Consider the following 17,579-nt stretch of genomic DNA (forward strand, 5'->3'; position numbering starts at 1 on the left):
GAGCTCTTATTTTGAAAGGCTTCCGACCGGAACTTTTGATTGCGAGAAAGATGGCGGCCCCGGTACATCACAGCTCAGACTGTTGGGGCGTCCCAGAGGTTTACAAACACCACGAACAGAGGAAAGTGTGTATTTCTCGTCCAAAATATAGAGAAGGAAGGAATGCAAAGGCTGTTAAGGTGAGAATATGCCAAGATTTGCGAGAAAATGTTCGTATTTGAAGTAAAAATGAGACAGTGCGACTGCTCAAGCGTAGCCAAACAAATTTCATGTTTATTTAATATATCATAGGTTTATACCATCAATTTGGAGTCTCGTTACCTGATGGTCCAAGGAGTCCCAGCCATTGGAGTGATGACTGAGCTGATCCAGCTGTGTGCACTGTATGGAGCCGTGGAGGAGTATAGACCCCTGGATGAGTACCCCTCAGAGGAATTCACGGAAGTCTATCTTGTCAAGTTCCAAAAACTCACCAGCGCCAGGTTTGGGATTGTTTTCACCAACAGTACAGAAGCATTGAAGGTCGATTTAACGAATGATGTTGTGGGCATTGTTTTTCTTTTGCAGAGCGGCAAAACGACACATGGATGAGAAGAGTTTCTACGGTGGCGTACTGCATGTGTGCTATGTCCCAGAGTATGAGACTGTGGAAGATACGAGGCTAAAGCTGCACGACAGGAGGAGATATATAATCAGGGCCGTGCAGAATAAAGGTAAACATAGAAATCAAATGTAAACTTACTATCAACTGTAATGTTTAACAGATATATCCTGTTTTCCACATATGATAAGTCTACTAGATTTACAGTTTTTATGGCACTTTCTCGCTGAGACTCATGCTTTCAATTAAATGTATGGGCTTCTTTTTATTAATGACATTTTGATTCTTTCATTGTAAAGTGAGAGAAAAACAACAAAAGGAGAAAGTACAGGAGCAACCCACGTCATCGGACTCATCTGCCACTTCAGAGACAACCATCACTAAGCAAGATCGAGTCTCTGATAGTGACAAGACCCGAGAAACCTCAAACACAAGCCATTTTTCAGGCTTTCCTCTACTGCCACCACCCCCTCGGGAGCAGTATAACTATGGACATATACATCAGTTTAGGAATATACCAACAGAGGACAAAATGGGGACATTACATAATGCAGTTGTTGAAAACAATCAACAGCCAAGACAGAATGCAGATTCCAGTCAAATCGTTTCAGACAGAGACCCAACACAGAGACTCACATCAAATCAAAGCTCAACAACCAGATTTGTCCCAAGGACCACACATTTGGAGAACAGGAAACGCAAGATAAATGATATTGTGGAGAACTCACGATCTGAAGATTCCAGTAGTGAGCCTCTTATTGGGCCAAAGCTACCAGAGCCACCCAAAATGGACATGGAAGATGAGTCACTGAACACAACTGTAAGCCTGATCAGGAGCACAATGAAGCAGGTGAGCATTAATCTTATGAAGGCAGTATATCTTTGATGTCTTTGTTTATTTCATTAAAACCGACTCGGTTTACTTTCGCAGGTGGGAACACTTCCAGATCTCAAACCAGTGCAGAAAAAGGTGAAACCCAGACGTCGGATTTGACTAAGCATGTCATCTTAAAAAGCATTAATTTCAGTTACTTCTTTAAACAACGACCACAACCACAATTTCCAGGTAACTTTGAGTAAAATGTACAAGTCTTGTATTATAATGGAAACAGTTAACATTATCAAAAAAGTGTGTTGTAGATAATAAAGATATGGTTTCTTCATTGTTCAGGTTGCTCTTCAAAAACCTGCCTCTGGAATGTCTCAGTACTCTGAAGAAAAAATAAATATCAGTTAATATATTTATTTGAATTTCAATTTCAGAGCATGTTGGTGGCTTTTATACTGAATACCATAATGTCTGGATGGCATTTTCCGCTTTCATCTGGGTCCTTCTCCATGAGGTCTCTGCTAAAGCAGTACTTCAGCGTTTGAACCATCTCTTGTCTTAATATGTAGTTGTCACCATTTAAGTCATACACACAAAAGCAGTCTGTGTTGTGCAGAGAGGAAAAAGTTAACTTCTTAAACATGTCTCCATGGTGACTCGGTCATGAGGGAGTTAAAGGTCAGAGCTTACATTTTGTTTTTTCATCCAAACTCCCTCATAGGAAAACAGATAGTCCCTCAATCCACTCTTTCACACTTACCAAGCCATCGTTGTCCTTGTCAAATGTCCTGAAGACTGGAGGATATGTAATAAAAAGCAAATTAACACAGTAGCCTATCCATAGTGATTGCTTGTAGATTTTGAAAGTTAAAATACTTGCCTTCTGGTATCATTTAGCATATCTGTATACTGCTAACAAGGTTTGAAAATGTGCTATTTTGAATAACACTCAGCTTTGAATAGTTTACCTCGATCCATGATCAGGTCGTCGGTCGTCGCAAACCATTTGAGAAGTATGCTCCTGAACCTCCCTCTGTCCAGTCCGTTTGCTGAATGGTCAGGTATAACCGGCTCCCCAAGCACACCGTTAAATCCTCCAATAAGGCACTCAACTGCTGTCTCATTAAGTGGTGGTTGATGAAATATCACTTTTACTATCTTCCTTACATTTTTTAAGTTTTTTAAGTATCAAATACAGCTAGTGGAAAAAGCTTAAAGCTAGCTTAGCATGAGATTAGTGCTAAAAGTGTTGAGATTGAGTACTCAGTGCTCCACTTGCTTTGAGATCGTCATGACGGGAGCTTGACTCATTTTTCTGTTCAGAGCAGACATTTCTGAAAGTCGGACAGTTGGAGCGAACTACTTACTTTTCTCTAATCAGTAAATATTTTTTTGAAATCAATTTTATGGAACCCCCAAAGATAAAATAAAATCAACTTTAATGTCCTTTTCCACAATTAACTTTTTATTACATAATGTCGTTTTTCAGCGTAATGACGTAGTCTGTCAATCAAAGTACATAAGGTGGAGCCAGTTAAGTGTTAGAACAACAATAAACTCATGACATTACTTCTTCCCCAAATTCTACAGATATCCCTACATTCAAATCCCTGGGCCCAAGCTTCCCTTGTATGATATAAAGACATCAAAACTGTATAGCAGTTCTCAAATTTTGACACTAGCTGACTGAAGTCTGGAGCAAGTATTGTGAGAATTGTGGGCATTTATCCTTGGAAGTCGGTGCTGAATTGAGGGAATGATGCACGCAATGGCAACTGATATAAAGATCTAGAAAAGTTCCGATACTCCTCTTGTTCCAAAATGAATATTATTTTACTATTTCAAAAGGCAGTTTATGAAAGAAAGTTTGACTAAGTTGATCTGTTTGAGGCATAAATTCACTCTTCTTCCAGTTGATGGTGTAACTTGAAATGTTTCCTAATGAATTTTCAGAATCTAGTTTTGATGGGAATGGTCAAACAAACAAGAAGGTTGTCTGCCAGCCCATCATGTTTGACAGCATGAGAGTCTGAGGCCTGCAAGGAAACTGTCCTATTTATCCTTATAAAACAAGGGTCATGAAGATTTGCAGGATCCTATGCACCCTCTGCGCACTTAGTTTTTTCAACATTCACTCCCTGCAGTTTGCCAAACTAAACATGTCAAAGAAATATGAATTCAGACCACAAGGTGGCAGCAAGCTCATGCAGAAAATAAACCATCAAGTCCTTCATAACAACACCCTGCAGATTCAGGAAGAACTGAACAGCATTCGTGTTCATAGGGGATTTTGAGCTTGATGTTTCAGATCAGGGTCTGGGTTGGACAACTTGAAAGAAATTTATCTCTATGTAAAAGAGAAAAGAGGATCACAAGAAAAATCATCAATTTAGGTCTGCTGTTTAATTAATAAACTATAACAGATTTACAATGAGCACATTTTGACAAATTAGGCACAGACTGATCCAAGATGTACATGAAAAATATTTAAAATATAGATTTAGTTTAGAAACTTAAGTTTCATAATCTACACTATTAATTCACAATATTACAACACTACTGCCTCCTGTGTGAGTCAATTTTTATATATAAAAAAAACAGTGTATCATTGTGATAGAGAGGATGCATACAGCATAATCTTCAGTCAAATCATCATACGAATATATGATTTAATGCATGTGTGTCACTCAGCCCGGTGTGAAAGGTTAGTTCTGATTGGTAATGTAGCATCAATCCAGTGGTTGGGGTTTGTGATCATGGAGGTCCACACTGCGACCTCTTCCTCCGTGGAGTCCATCCAGCTGACGTCTTCACCGTAGCTTTGACCTGAGAATCAAACACATAAAAGTTTTTTGTTTTTTTTGTCAGGTTTAAGATGTTACCACAGAAGATTTGACAGACCTAAACAGACTATTTACTTTTCAAGCTGGAGCCTTGTAAACAAACCTGATTACTACATGCACGTACAGATATGTATACAGTATGTTACCGTCAAGACATCAGTCTGACAACTGATTTGAGAAATCCAAAACCCCACTCCACAATGGAAGAAGTAAAAAACATAATAATTTGAAAGGTCTAATGAATGTCTATACGTCAAAACTTGGTTAACAATCTGTTTACGGCAAGCACAACTTCATCAAAGCTGTCACTTGCAACTACTTTGCGGATTGCATCTTCCCTCAGGAAACAAATACTGAAATAGAGGCTGCTGCTCCACCAGTGGTTTGATCCTGAGTGCCACACGCCCTTGTCAAGCACAATCATACTAACTTTAAGCAAAACAACAACATCGATATAGAGACAAACAACTCCACTCAGATAAATGATCTGAAATATGAACTGTTTCCCACCTTGGTGTCATGTAAAGCCTCACTCTGCCCTGCCACCAGCTCAGACAAAGACATTTAGCATTGAACAGCCACACTGAGACACTCTTTGGTAACCCTGATGTGACCTCGCTCTGATGACAAGACCATCTGAAATGCCTGAAGTGCCAACAGGACAGAATGTAAAGTACCGGACTGAAACAGTGTCAGCATAAAGTTTCAAAACACCGCTGTAGAGGAAACATAACACTGCCTTTATGGCTCCATCTACAAAGTTGATCATAAAACAAACCAGCCAGTCAAACTTCCCCTTTAATGTGACATCCCCTGATACATAAACTGCTCTCTTCTAAGCCCACAAAACGTCAGGGGACTCATTTAATCTTTAAAAAACAGTTCAGCTCAGGGAAGGGGGTGTGATTCCTGCAGAGTTGAACAACAAAACTTTTTAAAACTTTTTGGATCTTCTGCATATCCATGCCAACACGGCAGAACAAACACTGGCTGCTACTTTATACCAAGGTAAATATGGGTGTGTTGTCTCTTTATCTGTCACAATCCTGTGTTACATTATAAAAACAAGATGGTCCATTAAATGATCAGTTGAGACATTTTTCGTTGATGGGAGGGACTGAAAACTGACTAACGCACAGACAAAGATTTAGGGGAAATTGTCTGATTTTGGATTAGAAAGCATTTTATCTAGATTCTTTTGAGATGGGTGTTAAAAAAAACCTATACAACTGATCATGGAAGTTTTGAATCTATATTGTGGCGTGGCAACACATAATTAATTCCCTTTTTAAATCCTGAAGTTTAAACCCTCAGTATGCACAACAACCAAAGATAGAGCTGCATTCTATGTAGTATTACTGAGTGCCACGGTATGTTAGAAAGCTCCAAAGCAATCCTAATCTTCCACCAAGGCCTCAAAAAGTCAGAAATCTGTGACATAACAATCCTCTGTAGAATGTCAGGAATCTAATTTTGTTTATGTGTACTCTTAATGAGAGCTAACCAGTACAGGAAAGAGAATAGTACTCTTAATGTGAACATAATCAGCAGCAGGGAGAAACACTCACCTGTTCCACAGCTTAGTCGAATGCCGCCCAATGCATGTGTTTTTAACCCTTCACGATGCCATACGGTCAGCTCTGCACAGGCCTCTCTCAGGTCACTGGTTTGGAAGCCGTCATACACCATGGTGTGGTTGTAGGTGGGGCTGATGGAGCGCTTTATCATCCGTGTCTTCTGTCCGCTTTGCCGGCTAGCGTCTGGTAGTATGTAGCTTATTGAGGGGATAATGAAAAGACAATTAAGTTTAGATTCTGGTAAATATTGATACTGTTAAATAAACACAGATTAAACCAAGATTTCTACCCCATTGAATCAGGATAAAATTACAAATGTGACAAGTCATGGCATGGTTTGTGTCTAGAGCAGTGGCTTAAGGCACACACCCTTAAATTTGAATAGACCATCCCAGACAAACCCCCCAAGTCGTAAACTATGGTTTGCTATTGTCCTTGTCAGAGACCTGTGTTGGTTGGGTGTTTGAAATGTGTTGTAGATAGCAGTTTTCTTCACATTTAATTTTACATTTCTTTTAAACAGGGGTGGGTATTTATAAGATCTTATTGGGTACAATTGTCGATTTTGCTCATCGGTCCCATTCTTTATTGAATTCCCTTACCAGTTTCTCCTGTGACTTTTATGTGTACAAAAAGAAGGTTTTACAGGTTTTCAGAGTCATCAAAATTTTACTGAGTTTATAAGTAAATAGAGATGACACTCTTGGTATTTAACGCCATGTGACAAGAAATGGGCTTTATAACCAAAGGGTTACTGGTTCAAGTCCCAGCATGGACCAAGATTGGAAATTGGGCTGATAGCTGGAGAGATGTTTGCATAATTTCCCAAGCATTGTCAAGATTCCCTTGATCAAGGTGCCATACATCCCACCCCAACTGCTCTGTATTGTACGTTACATTGCACAAAAAATATCTGCTAACTGAAACTGTAAATGTTTCAACATAGTGGTGGAATTGCATGATATAACAGCATTGCAAATATTCCACTTTGCGTTATTTTTGATTAAGATTTGCTTTTGATCATTTTAGGCGTGTGTGGAAGTCAACGAAAGGTCCAGTGTAGTGTAAAGAAATGACAAGGGAAGCATAAGCCCTGCATAAAGGCTAATGATGTCAATAGATCAAACCATTTCCAATGGATTCTTAACAGGAGTGAGTTGTTGTCGATATCCATCCCTGTTTTATAAATTGTACGACAATGCTTTATTCATCTGTCTGATGCATCAGTCCATCAAATACCACTAGCAGTTTTGGAAAGCCATCCATAAAAATACAGCAGAAGGGTCGACATAACCACTTCAAACCAGATTATAATTGGGAAAAGTGTTAAAGCTGAATTAAAATTACATTATCCAATTGGAATTTGAATCAAAAAAGTGGTGGTTATTTGTAATGTGTCATGAGACCGCGCAATTACACTGTGAGGTAACATTGTGGTGCAAAACTGGTTGTAAGATGAAACAAAAGTTCTTTTCTAATGCTTAAAAAGGACATTAGCTAGCTAGCTAGCGCCTTTCTTTTTCATCTTTATTGACCCCAGTCGTAACAATGCCCCATTTTCACACTGTTTTATAAAAAAACAAGATGAGGATGAAAGCCTCCAATCAACACCACTGAAGCTCAACCTCCATCTCCTATTCTGTGCCATGCTGCTAAGATGTCACGTTGTGGAGCTACACTGTGAGCTGCTCTGCTCAGATGTCACACTAGTCCTGGTATGATTGGCATCTGTAAACATCAGGTGGTAAACCATCATACCACATGTAAACAGATAACAAAGGATTTTCAATATGAGAGTTTGTAATCAGATTAGCAAAAAGTAAAACCATCTATTGTGTTTTTGAGTAGAAGAATATTTAATGATGGCGATACTTTAATGTCGCAACCAAAAGCACTTATGACTCCGTAGCATTGTGATGACTTCTTATTCCTTTTCTTCCTAAGTAAATATGTTACCATGTTACGTAACTGATGAAAAAATCAAGTAAGTGTTGCTAAATTGACACACCTTCTAACAAATGAGTCTACAGCGCCCCCTTTGTTGGACAGGAGACTCTGAGCCTCTCGAAGCCAGATATGAAGCTCTCCTGTCAGTGGCAGACCACCACCTTAAATCGCACAAAACACACACACACACACACACACACAAACACAGTGCATGAGACTGGTTATTACTGTGGGACATCACGTGTCTTCTCTCAGTGTGCATTGTGCTTACCTTCATATCCATCTGGGATGAACTTAATAGAGAGAACAATGGTCCCACGACTACTAATGGTGTCTGGATTCAAATGAACCTGAGTTCATAGAGGAGAGCATAAGATTACGGCAGACAGAGGGAATGGGAAAGGGGAGGGAGGGAAGAAGATATTATGGTTACATAAAACCTTAGTTGAAATTCACAGCATGTCTTCCTCTCCCTTCACAGCACTCTCAGACACCAGAGACACCCCTCCCTGCTTTCTGTCTGCAACAAAGCTGCTAAATCTGCTGCTACACAGAGATATAGACAACAGTGCACACACACCCTGTGGTTCTTTGGTAAATATTTCTGAGTGAATGTTCAAACACAATGTAATTTTGTATCATGTCTACTCTCCCCTACCCGAGGCTGCAGGTCTTGCCACAGTGGCTGAGTGCAGGTCCAGTCCCAGAGACCCAGAGCCACCTCTACCTCCCCGAGAAATACATTCCTCCCCAGGGGCTCAGCGTGCCACACAGACAGGTTCAAAGTCCGGCTCCGAATCTCTCCTTTCCGCACTTTATACTGTGAAATGAAGTTGAGTATCAAAGAGGAAACCCAAGGATGAAAAATACAAAATCAGGACAGAGACTGATAAGGTTGCAGCGGTATGTTGCTTCACATTTAGTAACTCGTGCCTTTAAGCTGGAGATTTGTATTAAAGCTGCAACTTTATGTAATATGCAAATGAAAAAGTGCCTCACTCGGAGTGTCTGGTCAAAGACTGGGTTCAGAGTCTTCTTCTTCACTGAGGTTTTCTTCTTACTTTGACTTGACTTGTCTGGCAGAAGATAGGATTTAACATATCTGTGGCAAAACAAAGACACACAGACATTTTTAATTGTCTTTTTCGTGGGGGGTCTTAAGTTTGCTGCAAACAGTATGAACACCAGCACTGTGACTCACGGGTCAGAGCGATTCTTGCGTGCAGACGCGATGTCCTCACAGCGATTCACATTGACCAGCAGCTCCTCCTTTTGGGTGTCGTACACCAATGAGAACTGGATACGGCCCCTCACCTCCACCACTCCGAAATCTCCTGTGCTGAAGAGACTCATCATGCTCCCGCTGAGCTATAACACACACACACACACACACACACACACACACACACACGCGCACACACACAGCGGAGATCAGCTCCTACGTCAGTGTCCTAAGCTGAGTCATCTTGCGTCGTTCGATGACAATTAATGAAAAGTGCATATACGTGCATGCACATATGCATTTGTGCTTGCAGGTGTGGCTAAAAGTGTGTGTGTGTGTGTGGATACCGTGTAGCCTGATTGAAGGCTGCCGGTGGAGCTGCTGTTTTTGAGAGAAGCTGGTTCAGTCAGGCTGCTGCTCAGAGATTCAGTGTCTCCGTTGTGATAGTCGTAGTCTTCCTGGATGCCCGCACATATGCGCACACACACACACACAAAAACCCACAATACAACATCAGTGCATCAAATTCAAAGGGACAACTTGTAGATAAATTGAGAGTGTGTGTGGGAATTATGCAGCGTCAGTTTTAGGTAGATTTGGTCACAATTGTTCATTAATATCACTTAAGAGTTATCTTAAATATTTCTGTGTAATTAAACGTAAAGCCTTCTATACATATAACGTGACATTTATTTATGACAGCTGATGAGAAACAGGTAATGTGAGGAGTCAAGAGTGGGGAAACTTATGCTCAAAGGTTCAAGGTCAGGCATCAATAGCACAAATATTTTCAGAAGCTGTTAGTAATTCAGTGTTTTAATTTGTGAGTGTGTGTGTGTGTGTGTGTGTGTGTGTGTGTGTGTGTTATATTCACCTCAAGGTCTTCTGAGTGGCCGTTCATTATTTGATACTCTACAAGGAGAGGAAAGGGTTAGTAGCAAGAAGAACAGAGCCACACAAGCACAAAAACACCCGTGAGAGTCTGTCATACCTTTGGTCGAGGAGCCATTCCTGCATGGGAAACCCTGGAATTAAACAGGTTAATGCTCAGAGGATTTTTTTTCAAGCATAGAGAAAAAGGTGAAAAAAATAGTAAACACAGACCTTTGTTGTGGGACTTTTTGTTCTGGATATAGGAGATGTTTTCAAACTCTCTTGGCTGCTGTAAACACATAGAACACATATGAAACAAACAGCTACAGAGTGAAGTTACTTCTCTGTGCCTGACTCCAGCGCTAACCTTTCACTCTGCTCTTCTTTTCTGTCTCTCAATCTTTTGTCAGCTTCAGGAGATGAGTTGTTGTTGTTGTGCGAGGTTCCCTCTTTCTCGCCATTGAACAGTTCAGTCAAGGACACATCTGTTGCCATGACAACAACCATAGAGCCATCACTGGGATACCCCTATAACAGTGTGTTAAGCAGCCTCGCAGGGCTGGTGGTGATATTACTGCATAAACGTATTCCTGACCTCTGCTCTTGGTCTTCCTGTGACGGAGGGTGGCGTGGACGATGGTGCAAACTGGGGTCTGGTTGTGGTGGCGTTTGCTGCGCTCCTCATTAAACCACACCCCTGTCAGGGAGCGCAGACGTGCAGGGTCTGTCACTGTCTGCTCGAGGATCCTGCAGCGTCGACACAGGTACAAGTTACACAGCAAACAATCACAACCACAAAGTCAGCTGATGTGAGGCCCACACTCAAATTTAACACTCACTGTTGTCAGTTCCTGTTTGATAAAACAGAGCATGACCTGAGTAATTTCTACTAACCACAGAAAGCATGACTTCAACTATAGACACTAAAGAGCATCTTACACATTACTTCTCTAGATCAACATACTTACAGTAGAGTCGAATCTAAATACAAATCTACTAAATACAGTTAAAACTTTTAAATAATTGTTTTATTTAAAGTCAAGAAAAAATGCAGGTTGACTATAATACTTGGTCCTGCCTGCTCACTGATGAGTAAGTGTGACTTTAGAGAGTCTTAATGTCATCCACATCTGCTCTATCTGTAAAGTTTTAGGAGATAACAACCTTATTTCTTCAATTTTAGGCCCTTGTATCATTATGTTCATCATATAAAAAAAAAGAAAGAAAAAAAGAAAAGAAAAAAAAAAGAGAGAAGATAAAGTACACACACCAAAAAATGCTTCTGTGTAAATCTAATAAAAAATATCTCCACTGTTTTGCTTTCAAGGTGTTGCAGCGATGACTTTGACAGGCAACAGTCATGTATCAGTAAATATATTATTTTAGTTAAAATTGAGCTTACAGAATTTACAATAGGAAAGTTTTGCACAAGTCTTCAGCCATGCTATTTTAGCACCATCAGGGCAAAGCTTTAACCCAAATAGGATAAACAGTCACCTCTGACCTTACTCGTCCTTCATCAAGACGACGCAGCTCCAGGTCTCGCTGTACAACCTTTAGGATTCGGGACTGCTCCTCGTCTGTCAGGTGACTCAGGTCCAGGGAAGAGTCTGCCATTTCCTCATCCATCTCTAACTAAGAGGCACAAAAACAATGTTAAACAAACAGACTGTACTGACTACTCTCTATTTACACTATAAGCCTGTTATTTGATATGATTAATGAGGACTTCTTAACAGGTAAACAGTGTTCATCCCTCTGCAGGGACTCACTATGTGTTTTTTATCTGTTTAATCATTCACAGGAGAGCATATCAAAGAGGACAATGAGAACAGTTTGGTCTGCTTAGTGCTTCCCTCTTTTCTGCTCTGTGACCTCTGAAAATGTTACTGTCTCATTCTCAGAAAAATCCACAGCTGAGGAGGTAAACATTAATTTTATTATTATTATTATTATTATTATTATTGTTATTATTATTATTATTATTATTATTGATTTACAAGACACTAGCTTAGTAAGGTCACCACAAGGTAACAGCCTGCTGTTTGTCATCACTTGAGTTGAGTTTTTCTGGACGTTAGTGTTAAGGTTAGGAAGGCTCACTGCATACAACCAACACAATCTGCTGCTAATGACCTACAATGACTCCTACCAAGTTGTCATTACAACTTGTAGGAGTCATTGTAGATTACTGACATTACTCAACATTAACCATCTTAAGATAGATAATGTTGAGTACTGTCCATTAAGATCGCTTCAGGCTACGAGTGTACAGACTATAATTGTGGAGTCGAGGTAGAAAAAACAAAGTTTAATAAGTAATTTAACCAACCTGGTAGATAACACTGTAATTCTTTTCATTTCATGTCTTTCTAATCGTGTGTTCGTGTCTGTGTCCACTTCCCCCAGGCTATTTACCTTGAAGTCATTCACGCATGCGCTAATCGATCCCCCTGTCAAAGTATTTGAAATTCGCAAACAGGATGGATATAGTGCAACCGGTACCTCAGCCGTCACTGGACTCTTGAACATAGTACGATGGTATTTAGTATCCAGTTAATACTAGAATATAAAATAAGTATTCATCATGTTGCCTTGGTTAAAGTATCCTTGAGGTTAGCAGTTATGTAGCCTCTCACCGGCCAAAAAGCAGTAAAACAGAAGCCGTTATGTTCAAAACACACAAGAAATAACGTCTGCCAATGTGATTAAGAATATTTTTTAAGACCAAAGTGTCGCTTACGCGTATGAAGCTCCCTTTAAAACACCTGGCCAATGCAAACACACTATTCTCATCACGAACAGCGCGAGAGAGAGCACACCTGTCACTACTTTTTCTCCACTGGAACAAAGATAAACGTTTTCCCTCACGGTTCCCTTTCGGGGACTAAGTAAGCCATATAATCACAAGCAGCCAAAACTTTGTTGCCTTACTTGACAGCTTCCGCAAGTTCCATCTGCGAAAAGTTTGGTGCAAAGTTGTCCTCAGTGCGGTGAGTGTAGCGTGTGTGTGGCGTGTGTGTCGCTCTGTGTGCTCAGTAAACGCAGTGAACACACCCTCCAGAGTTTTAGTCCTCACTGGGTCAGCTGGGAGCCGAGCGCGAGGCGGAACAAACAGTCGAAGACAGTGTGGTGTGTGTGTGTGTGTGTGTGTGTGTGTGTGTGTGTGTGTGTGTGTGTGTGTGTGTGTGTGTGTGTGTGTGTGTGTGTGTGTGTGTGTGTTTGTTTGACTGTGTGATTTGACTCACACACACACGGATGTTTTACTAAACGGCAGTAGGGTGGAGGTGGGATGTTAACTCTCCTCCTTGTAGCTGTCAACGCCTGCTGACACTTGGCCTCACATTGTGGCCACTGTACTTATATTACTGTACACACACACACACACCCACACAAACACGTATACACACACAGAAATGTTCTTGCTATAGAAGAAGAGCTACCTAGCAAACATGGAACCAGTTTGAACTTTATTGTGGACTCATGGTGTGTGCACCAAACTTCCCTTTTGCTTATTGGAAGTGTGTTTATGTGTATTGGGGGAGGGTGCATTTAGAGCAAAAAGGACCTGTATTCAGTTCTGTCCTTTGTCAACAGACTTGGACGACAGCCACACTCGATCCAGTTGGGGAACTTTTTTGTGCCGGCTCATTCAGGCCTGTAGGTCCTGGCTCAGACAGCGACCGGTGCATCCAACCAGTCGTCCTACAGCTCCCTGAAAGGCCTTCATCAGTGCTCTGTCCCTGCTTCATTCAAAGACCCACTGTCACCCAGGCATGTAGAAAAATATTAGGAAAGTCTCATCTGGAGATACTCGGTGTGTGTCAAGGATACATCTGAATCACTTCTCTCTCTGTGTTGGTGTGGACAGAATAATCTGAGCATTGTGCAACATTTTACTGAGATTAGCCGAAATGACGTACACCCATAAATAAAGAAAGAGGTGCTTATCGTGCTTTATTTAGCCCGTTGAAAGTATTTCACATTCTACTGGCACGCCTTTTAAAACCCAACCTATACAATTATCTGCTTAACTAGCTTTAGTGTGATTAAACACAGGGTAGGAGCACACAACTTTAAACTGATATTAAAGGGCTAAGGCTAATAGTGATGGCATGCATATGAACGTTGAAGAAAACTTTGTCAGATATGGAACTGAGTTTTCAAAAGTGACTCATTTTTTTGATAAAAACAGAAAATCAGAGGAGTGGTGCTCTAGCATTGTCCGAATTAGTCACCATTGAACAAATTATAAACTGCCCTCATCATCTGGATGGCTCCTCACTTCGACTATACAACTTACTGCAAATGAACTGATTAGAAAAATGATGCTCCATGTCCAATGTTGTATCTTAATGAAACATTTAAGTTATGCAGGGCCACACAAAACACAGACATCCCCTTTCATTGTTGGATAAAAACCAGCAGGGAATCATTTCATGGAGTGAAATCACCCTCTCCTACAACAGCACTGTGCTATTTACACAGTATAAGCTGCTTGTTTAGTACAGATAAGGAAGATGGATATCGTTAAGAGGATTTCACAAAGTGATATTTAGAGTCACAAGCACAGGAATCAAAGCTGTTTTGTTTCCCATTTGTCAGACTGTGTGAGTAGCCACGGTCAAAGTATCTGAAACGCTATGACTAGACAAACAAAAACAACAAAAAAAACACATAAACAGACACTCATTACATAACTCAATATTCTGGAAGAAAAAGTGTACACTCATCCTCAAGGCTACACAATATTGGGACAAAACTAGGTATGACAAGGGCTCATGAAAAAAAAACACTCTTGTCGTCACAAATCGATGAGTCACTGCTGGGCTGTCCTCCAGGCTCCACTGTTTGTCCTTCATACTTCTCGCCTTCACTGTGCCGGCTGATCTCTGGGAGAGAGGACAGACACAGTGTTAATATGCAAAGATGTGTTTGGTGAGAAGAGTCAAAATGCAATCAAGACTGATGCGAGGGGATGAATAATGCTGTATGCTACTGTAAACTGCTTCTGCCACAAGAGGCTGCTGTTGCACCAGCAGACACAACAAAAGAATGACACGTTTACATGTACTTTAACTGATGCAGTCATTATGGGGTTTTTTCTCTCCTGATGTGTGTGAATGAAAACTCACATGGGATCATAGCTGCTCTGCTCTTTCGATTTAAGGAAGCGCATGGCCAATAAGCCACCTGCTTGCACACCCAGCACCAGTATGATACCACCGATAAAACTGGACATGTCAAACTTGGCCTGGGAGAACTCTGGGGAAGGGTTGGGGCTACTCCCATCACCTGCATAGAATGAAAAGGGAGAATTTGAAGATATTAAAGTGGCATTAGAGGATTGGATAGAGTTTCTCATTCATTGACTTTTACCAGAAATGACTGAATGCTAGATGGGAGCCTTTAACTCAGCTTTTATGGGAATACTTAACGTCTGACGCAAGTAAGACGAGTGAGTGGGAAGGGGGAGCATGAGCACAAGACAATTCAATTTACCTGAGTCACCTCCACCTCCTCCATCAGCCACTGTCTCCACAACTGTAGTCAATCATACAAAACAGAGCAGACTCAGTGAAGCAGGAGGAAAAAAAAGATGTTAATTTCAGAGTGGTTTGCTACCTGTGCACAGTTCAGACACTCGAGTCCAGCTGCAGTTCATGGCGATGTCTCCTGAGTCGCCCTGATCAGTGACACACATCCCTGTATCATTCCCTGAGACACAGAATGAGTTATTAAGTCTACACGTGCATGTGTGTGTGGTTGTATTTGTGTTACACTGAATAATTCATCTTCTTGTACAAACCAAGAAAGTTCAAGTTACAGCAGCCATGATGATTGAATTACTATCGGAGGTCAGAGGTGTGTGCGTGCATATCTGTGTGTGTTTGAGTGTGTGTTACCAGTTGGACAAAGCCTCCAGACACAGCCTGTCAGGTTGAGCATGGAGTCTCCAACACACAGGTCACATGACTGAGCCTGAGAACAATCTGCATAAAAACAGGCCGTCAATTGAAGTGCCAATCAGAATAAATTATTGGCAGAACTGCAATTATCTTCCCACAGAAACACAAAACTGTCTCATTATTGCAAGACATCCTACGAGTTAGGAGAGCGTCAAAACAAGCAAAAGCGAGGGGGTGAAACTCAAGAGTAATGCCAAGGAAAGGAAGCAGAGTTACTCATGTCTCTACTATCAGTCTGCCTGAAAGAAACAGAGCCCAAGTCCTCATATTCCTAAATGTGCTGACATATGATAAGGAGATACTCTTGAAAGAGATGATTTATATGACAAACCAGCAGTCAAAGGAGGCATCAGGGAAAGGGAATATAAGCCATGATATTTCCAAAAGGACCAGACAGCACAAACAGTTTCTGTTTTAAAATAATAAAAAAAATTTAATCCATACCTGACTGTGAGCACACAGACGGCACCACAGCTAGAAGCAGCAGTGTGGAGCACAAGACCTTCAGTACCATCATCTTCATCCTGACAGATACAGCACACTAACACCTGCAATGCACTTAGAGGAAACTTAGTGTGAAAAAAAATAGTTGGACCACAGATGAGTACTCAGTAGTCCAAACTCAGAAATGTCTCCTTGGTAGGATGCAGAGAGAAAGACGGCAGACACAGAGATCTGTGTAACATGAGCGACACCAAAACCCTGTGTCCTAGCAACTATCTGGCCCACCTTCACCCTGCTGAAATACACACCAGTTTGGACAGAGTGACACCTGTTCACTTCAACAGGCATAGCATGCACATGCCTCCTTTCAAACACCACAAACAACAACAAGAGGGTGTAAATGCAAACTATTATAAATCAAGTTTTAAAACGTTGATGTCTTGTGATTAATCAAAAGGGTTGTGAGATGATTTCAGATATTAAATCAAACTTGTCCTGGAGTCAAAGCAGCCATGTAAAGCACACTAATATCAGTGGAACAAGTTCTTAAAAATGATGCTGAAAACATCAACTGTCTCCATGTTAACACTGTTAGCTTAATAACTGAACATAACAGCATTTGGTAATCATTTCTGTGCCACAAACCGTGTACAGAACAACAGCCATCCTTGAGTGAACCCAGAACCATCCCAGCCCCCAGTGGCTGGCAGCAGTAAAGGTCTTAAAGCCCACCTTCTTCATAATAATCAATCGGCCATTTACTGGCTCCAGAAAAAAAAGAAAAAAAACACATCATATACATTTTCCTCAAACATACTGTCTATTAGCAAGTGTTGATTTGTCTAAATTGAGCAATTTAATTGATTATTTGATGTTAAAGATGAGCGATTGACAGCTCTGTTGGCAAATGCAGGCTCCTATAGAAGAATGTGGGTCAAAAACAAAACAAACACCAACACAAAAGTCTAACAACTATCCATAACTATGAGTGTCTGTTATAGATCAGCCCATACATGCCTTCTACAGTAGACTGCATTGCCCTGTGGGATCTTTGACGTTACCTGTGTTTTGATGAGAGTCAGGGGTGTGCCATCAGTCCTACAGCTCTACGTCTATGTATGCCTCAGCTCCACTATGGTAATATCTAAGCAGGGGTTGTATTTTGCCTTCACTTCATCACTGGAGAAGATGGAGGCACTTTCCATATTAATAAACCATCGACAGTCTGAACACTAAGCTGGGTCAACAGAGCCATTATCAGTTCTGCTGCTCAT

At 40.9% G+C, this 17,579-nt stretch overlaps 3 protein-coding genes across 5 annotated transcripts; 1 reads left to right on the forward strand and 2 right to left on the reverse strand.

Moving 5' to 3' along the window:
• Positions 1–44: 44 nt before the first annotated feature.
• On the forward strand, positions 45–8,576 carry rbm48 (RNA binding motif protein 48). Of its 2 annotated transcripts, none has more exons than XM_074687012.1 (6): positions 45–179; positions 292–482; positions 568–713; positions 901–1,451; positions 1,533–1,667; positions 8,461–8,576. In XM_074687012.1, exons 1-5 carry the CDS (start codon positions 51–53, stop codon positions 1,593–1,595), a joined length of 1,080 nt encoding a protein of 359 aa, XP_074543113.1. In that variant the 5' UTR covers positions 45–50; the 3' UTR covers positions 1,596–1,667; positions 8,461–8,576. The 2 variants fall into 2 exon arrangements, with proteins under 2 accessions (XP_074543113.1, XP_074543115.1); XM_074687014.1 differs by lacking the exon at positions 8,461–8,576 and adding an exon at positions 1,773–2,252.
• sytl1 (synaptotagmin-like 1) lies at positions 4,020–12,983 on the reverse strand. 2 transcript variants are annotated; one of them, XM_074687011.1, is made up of 15 exons: positions 12,827–12,983; positions 11,402–11,527; positions 10,488–10,639; positions 10,260–10,377; positions 10,124–10,181; positions 10,011–10,044; positions 9,894–9,931; positions 9,367–9,477; positions 8,999–9,165; positions 8,797–8,899; positions 8,456–8,617; positions 8,069–8,147; positions 7,859–7,958; positions 5,842–6,047; positions 4,020–4,256 (listed from the first exon to the last, which is right to left on the reverse strand). In XM_074687011.1, the coding sequence occupies exons 2-15, from the start codon at positions 11,410–11,412 to the stop codon at positions 4,114–4,116; spliced, it is 1,482 nt and encodes a 493-aa protein (XP_074543112.1). In that variant the 5' UTR covers positions 11,413–11,527; positions 12,827–12,983; the 3' UTR covers positions 4,020–4,113. The 2 variants fall into 2 exon arrangements, with proteins under 2 accessions (XP_074543112.1, XP_074543111.1); XM_074687010.1 differs by having other exon boundaries at positions 11,397–11,527.
• Positions 12,984–13,424: 441 nt separating this feature from the next.
• Positions 13,425–16,535, reverse strand: cd164l2 (CD164 sialomucin-like 2). The gene is made up of 6 exons (XM_074687015.1): positions 16,306–16,535; positions 15,799–15,885; positions 15,518–15,610; positions 15,395–15,436; positions 15,028–15,187; positions 13,425–14,784 (listed from the first exon to the last, which is right to left on the reverse strand). The coding sequence occupies exons 1-6, from the start codon at positions 16,382–16,384 to the stop codon at positions 14,766–14,768; spliced, it is 480 nt and encodes a 159-aa protein (XP_074543116.1). The 5' UTR covers positions 16,385–16,535; the 3' UTR covers positions 13,425–14,765.
• Positions 16,536–17,579: the final 1,044 nt, after the last annotated feature.

The sequence above is a fragment of the Halichoeres trimaculatus genome, unplaced genomic scaffold (assembly GCF_033239565.1).
Source record: "Halichoeres trimaculatus isolate MK-OKI-2021-1 unplaced genomic scaffold, fHalTri1.1 fHalTri1_scaffold_14, whole genome shotgun sequence".
In the NCBI taxonomy this organism is placed as follows: Eukaryota; Metazoa; Chordata; class Actinopteri; order Labriformes; family Labridae; genus Halichoeres; species Halichoeres trimaculatus.